At 30.6% G+C, this 6,354-nt stretch overlaps 1 protein-coding gene across 1 annotated transcript; it reads left to right on the top strand.

The window, feature by feature from the left end:
- Positions 1-2,101: 2,101 nt before the first annotated feature.
- On the top strand, positions 2,102-5,221 carry LOC126832988 (uncharacterized). The gene is made up of 9 exons (XM_050564062.1): positions 2,102-2,393; positions 2,493-2,649; positions 2,856-2,932; positions 3,009-3,180; positions 3,251-3,309; positions 3,501-3,657; positions 3,918-3,988; positions 4,499-4,667; positions 5,034-5,221. Exons 1-9 carry the CDS (start codon positions 2,337-2,339, stop codon positions 5,120-5,122), a joined length of 1,008 nt encoding a protein of 335 aa, XP_050420019.1. The 5' UTR covers positions 2,102-2,336; the 3' UTR covers positions 5,123-5,221.
- Positions 5,222-6,354: the final 1,133 nt, after the last annotated feature.

Below are 6,354 nucleotides of genomic sequence, written 5' to 3'. Positions count from 1 at the left end.
TAATTACATTTATTTGTTGCATGTCTACAGAAATCATATTATTAACTGAAAGTGATAAAATTCACTTTAAAGTAAACGCTTCGACGCGAATCTGTAGATCACAGGAACAGAACAATCGAAAAAGCACTGTTTTGACATTGATGTGTTTAAAATTGTATTTTTTTTATTATTATTAGGATGAATAACCTAATGGTTAATCGACCGTCTTCAAACTTTTTTTGTTTCCCATCTCATCGCAATTAACCGCAAGCGTAATTATTTTATTAAAAAAAAAAAAAGTCTCCCTCGATTTTGAAAAGGAAAGGAATTTTTGGACTAATAAAGTACTTTTTTGGTTCAAATTTATACGAATATTGTACAAGTTTTAACAAACATTTTAATTCGTGGTCATTTAATGTCGGTGGCTATTGAATTTGTTCAACTTGAATATTTATTAGAGTTCGTTAATCGGTGATGATAAATGTATTCAAATTGTATCGCAAATCTCAATTTTGTACAAAAAACAATGATGCATTTGTTTACAATAAATACAGTATTTTTTCTACGACGACTGTTGCAGTGTACACAAACGACCGAAAATATACTCGTTGGTATCATAAAGTTTCAAGCTTTAACGTTGAAATAACTTAATTTATTGTTTTTTATCGGGGACAAGTTGTTTTGTTGTTGTGCAATGCAAATGTAGCAATGTAAACAAAGGGCGAATTTGTGTTTGAATATCACGGTCTTTTGGGTTTTAACATCATAAGAACTGCCTATTTTGCAAAAACAGTTTTTATAGATGTATTGTTGTTTTTTCGAAAACACGTCGATTTCCACGACGAGTTGTTCGATACAAACAACTGGCTAAAACATAATAAAAAAACAAGCAGTTTTTAACATATTTGCTCTGTTGTAAACAAGCGGTATTTTTTTTTTTTTGGGTTACACAGTGCTTACGGCTGTACAGTTGGGTCGAAAAACAACAGCTCTTTAAATAAATACATGCTAAAATATTTTGTATTTTTTGTTTCCTTGTTTCAGCGGCGCTATTATCGGGGTACTTACATCAGGGCTCAAGACTTTAAGGGGTCCATTTTTTTAGCGACTTTGTATTTGCTGTACTTGTGGATTAAATGGAAAACGTGACGCCCGCATATATTGTTGTCTAAGTCTAATAAATTAGCAACATAGGCCCAGAGCAAAATTACGTTGCTTAGATTTAAAAAAATTGCGTTTAAGTTTAAAAACAAAGTGAGGTTATTATGTTAAATTCCCTAATAAACTTTCGTAATTACCTATTGCTTTACATATGATTTAGCACGAACGTTTTATTTTCTTAAATAGATAACAAACAATGAAAATTTTTGGAACAATTATATTTCTTACGAGTTCACCCAAAGTTTAGGAAACCGACTATCTAGAAAATCCATTGAATTTAGATCTCCGTTTTCGCGTCCTTTGAGCAATATAATCACATAGTATTATATACTATTTACTGTGTATGGAAGTATAATTTCTATAGATTTTGTCGTTAAATATCACAATACAAAACATCACAATACTATACATATATATTATTATTTGTCATAAATAACGGACCCAACTAGTAGTTATATAAATACAGCTAGTATTTTTTTATCTTAATACAAATTTCTTAAAACCTATGAATATCCTTACACCATCCCCCACCCCCCAAAACTCTGGAGTAAAACCCACTGGACCACTCGGTAAGGCCACACGGTCTTAGCATTGTCAGTGGGTGAGCAGCGGCTTGGCGGGGGAGTAGGACACAGTACCGTTGAACATGTCATTTATGTGAATAAGTTTGGTGACTATACATATATTATTAGAATGATTTTCTCATCCCTTGAATAAATGTAATCGCATAGTAGAAAAATATTTTTTTTTTATTTAAACAAATAATATTATATGAAAATTTAATAACGTTTTTTGTTCGATGTATTGTTTTTGTGCGATGTACAGCAAATAAAAAATATATACGAATATTGTTATTATATGAAGATTACAAGCATTGGTCGTTTGCTAAAAATTGTTTTTGGTTTTGTGCGATATACAGCAAACAAAAACTATATTATAGCTTCATATTTCAGGCTTACCGTGTGTTAACACATGTACAATTGGGTCGAAAAACAACTCTTAGGTATTTAACGTGTAAATAAAATAAAACGAAAAACAACTACCTACGAATATTTCCGTTTACATATTTATGTTGGTTTTTGTCAATCGCACCATATAAAAGACACCCCGAATCGAATCGAATTCCACTGTTCAACCGACTTTGGTATCGAAGACGTACTTCTGGTTCAACAAAGTGTTTGAAAAAAAAAGCCATCATGCATTTTAAAATTGCTGTTATCCTCTGTGCGTTGCACTTCGTGACCATGACACAGGTTAGTATAATTCATAGTAATAAAAACTATAGATGCAATAAAAAAAATAATTTCAGTCGTATGTATTATTATAATTATTGTACTTATCGTACTTTGTAGAGCGTCGGAGTCAATCAGGATCAAATCAAAAAGGTCGTCGATTTAGTAAAAAAAAACGAAAACGCTAAGGACCAAATTACCCCAGAAAACATCAGAAAATTACTAACAGATTTGGGCGTCGAAGAGAAGAATTTGGAAGGGTGTACATACGAAGCAGGTAAAAAAGTATCTTTTCAACAGGGTTAAAAACTTAATTTAATTGTATTTAATTTATTTGATTGTAACCAAATTTTACCCCCTCCAACTTAAAAACAAATTGTCACTAAAAAAAACATCCATCGGCATTTACAAATTTTTCAATTTAACGCACTCATATTGGCTAGCTCGATTGAAATATGCTTAAAGTTTTATTTTTAAATATAGACACAAAAGACGGTAAAAAAGTACAAAGTATAATTGTGTTTCTGACCAAAAACAAGAAGACAGAAGACCTCTGGACGGTAATAACGAAAAAAAATATGGGCAAATTTGTAATTAATACGATTTTATTATTTCTATACACGTTTTTCTATATAGCTCAAAAATTTATCATCCCAAGAAGTAATAGTATACTTGAGCCTGTTCATACATTATGACAAAGAAGGAGGCGATTTGGATGGTCTAGTTGACAGCGATGAATTAAAAAAAATCATTGAAGCTTTAAGTTTAAATGATGGCGAGAAAGAAATTTTGACAGAAAAATTTCAAGGTGCTATTGAGTTAACGAAGCAGTGAATTTCATTTCTACGGTTGATCATTTTAATTAATTATTTTTACAGATGACCCAACAGTTAATTTCGCCGAATTCTTGTACGGCTATTTGGATGTAAAACAAATAGTAAGAATTTATGATTTTGCTAAAGGCTCGATAAAATACACATGTAGTTATGATTTTGCCTGTCATGGCATTTAACGTATCTAAGAAAAATATGTTTTGTAGATTTTTAGCGCTATATTTTTAGCATTAAAAAAAAAGTCAATCTCCTGTCGTACATTTAATATTCACATGATTTAAATATTTGTTCATAGGGCAGTGGTCTAGACATGGAACAGATTACAAGTCTAAGCAATATTAAAAAATTCAAAACAAACGACGATTGCATTCAACCTGATAAAATAACAGAATTTATCCAAGGGTTATCAATAATTGATGGCCAGCATGAAAAATGGGAATTCGAACGCTTCCGTAAGTATATATTTTTTATATTATCTCATTGGTTATTAATATTGGTCTATGTAGAGTTGGCAAAATAACTTTTTTATCTGTACGAAGCAAAGAGTCAAAAATTATGTTTTACTTAATCATGTTACATATGTTTATTTGTACTTATAAAATAATTGTTATTTAATTTAGATTTATTCAATTACTTATTTGAAGTTTTTCAACTTTGACTCAATGAGTATATTTTAATAAAATAAAAAATGTATTTAATATTTTGACCATAGAAAAATATGCCTTGGAGTTGCAAGAGCTGGTGGTCGTTTCAGCAGAATACAAGAAAACGGCCGACGAGAAAGTAATATTAACAGTTTTATTGCAATTACGTTTTGTATACTTTTACTAGAACGCACCCCCCCCCCTCCACTCAATTAATTGAAGTAATAAAGTATGGGAAATTGTTGGTAAAGTCTTAATCATTTAGAGCTTCAACTGTAGTGCACACTCCTACAGTCTTTTTGTTGCCAGGCTGTCACTGTAATTGGTTTGGAAAAATATTACATTTTTTTTTTCTTTACTTAAGTTTTGCGCCAATCTAAACGCGAGTCTGGACGATTTGGACTGAATTATAATAGTTTACAAAAAAAAATTACTAAAAAAACTTAAACGTTAAAAGTGTATTAAAGGAAAAATTATTGGATCTACCGTAAAACTCTAATAGAGATAATATTATGCTCTTCTCTTTCGCTATGAAAATTTGGCGAAGTCAATGCTATCACACTACAAATGACGCGTGGATAGCGTGTTCGTGTGCTCTATATAATCTAAAGATGTGCTCTACGTGAATTACTTTGTTGTTTTTTTTTAGAAAAGAATCGTCATTCCTAGCCCCGCAGTAAGAGATTATGTATCGGGTTTCGCTTTTCACGATACGAACCAAGACGGTTTACTCTGCGGTAAAGAACTTGACGATATTGTGGACATGCATTTAAAAGGAGCTACTGCTGCCTCTATCCTGGTAGACGGCAATGACAATGGTAATATTGCAAATTCCAGCCGTAACAAAATCGGCTTAATTACATTAAATAACCATCACAATTAGGACGAGCATATTATAGTACGATCTAGATGGTTTTACGTGTGCAGACATTTTCACAAGTGAACTTATGAAAAATGTCCATTAGTTAATGGGCATGCGATTTATGAGATAGATTCTTTGGGTTAATATTTTTAAAAAATACGGTAAATACATTTTTTCTATTAATTTAGACTATAACGCGACGGGTCATGAGTGATTTTACAGTTCTGAAAAGTTTTATTGGAAAAATATTGTAAAAATGTCGAAGTAGAACTAGAGACAAAACAAAATAAACCATTTCACTAAAAATAATTTTATTTTTCAGGCGACGGGTGTCTTGATATTTTGGAGATCTTAACCGTGACATTTAAGCAGTTTGAGCAACTTAAAACACATTGTCCCTGTCATAAATAAACGCTGAAAAGTTTTATGAGTTTTTACTGAATTGAATATTATATTAAATGATTTACATACTTATATTTTTTCGGGAGTGCTTTAATTGTGGTTAATACATTTTATGTTTTATGATTCTTTTCAAAGCAGTATAATTGTACACATATATTTTAATTATTTAATGATTTTAGTAAATATACAACGATTTTAATCCATATTAATAAATAAGATACGATTTTTTTAAGTATGATTGTGTCAATTCATTAAATGTTTGAATAAATAATGTAATACCGTGAAAATTATGTTTTTATTTCGAAATCATTATAATTACCCTTCTTGGGCCTTGCAAGCCGTTTAGATCCCGACAGCACAAAAACAAGTGTGCATACAAAAAAGTAATAACATCCTTACCATGTTTTAGGGGTATTAATAAATATCTGAATTTTAATATGAATTAAGTATCTACAAAGGCATTTAAATAGCCTAAGTACATAAGGTTTAAATCTTAAGGGATAAATCGAAATGAGACAGTCTTGGTAAATATGAAATAAAATATCCTACTCCGCAGTATCTAAAAATGGGTGGAGTTTTTTTTAACCACAATAATTAAGAAATACAATACCGACAAAAATGTACTTTAGAGCCGTTGGTTGATTTACGACTTTTGGTGGTAGATTTTTTTGTAGAAAAAAATTATAGCAATAGAACTGTAGCCTTAATGACCGTAGCAATGTAAACAAATGATTAATTTGTTTTTAATATCACAATATTTTAGGTCATGTTTTTCAAAAAACAGTTTTCAAAAATCTCATTATTTTTCAATTAAAAAGTTTTAAAGTTAGGATGGGAGAGGAATTGCGGTTGGGAAATGCGCGCAGATAAAAAAAATACTACACTCCACCTATCCTCCTGCCCTAAACTTGAAACTTCAATAACTTCAAAAATAGTTATCTGAAACTGGTTATCGACCAGTCATAATTTTTCGTACATTATACAAAAAACAACTGTATAGTTTATTTTGAAATGTATATAACCTTTAAAACTAAGCGATAAGATAATATGCTAAAAACCAAAATGTGTTTTTATGATTCACACCAAAATTATTAAAAAAACTAGTACAGTCGTGCCGGGGCACAGTGGGTGGCGGAGAGTAGAAAAAACTAGTATTTTTTAACAATCTAAATTCGTATTAAGCAGACACAATTGAAAAAAAAGAATATGTCGATACAAAGTTAGCTCAAGAATTAGGGTAG

Source organism: Adelges cooleyi, unplaced genomic scaffold (genome assembly GCF_023614345.1).
Source record: "Adelges cooleyi isolate 19-005CV unplaced genomic scaffold, UGA_ACOO_1.1 ACOO_flye_CR_arks_rails_tigmint_CR_PRNA_1, whole genome shotgun sequence".
Taxonomy (NCBI): Eukaryota; Metazoa; Arthropoda; class Insecta; order Hemiptera; family Adelgidae; genus Adelges; species Adelges cooleyi.
This window is presented reverse-complemented; position numbering and strand designations above follow the sequence as displayed.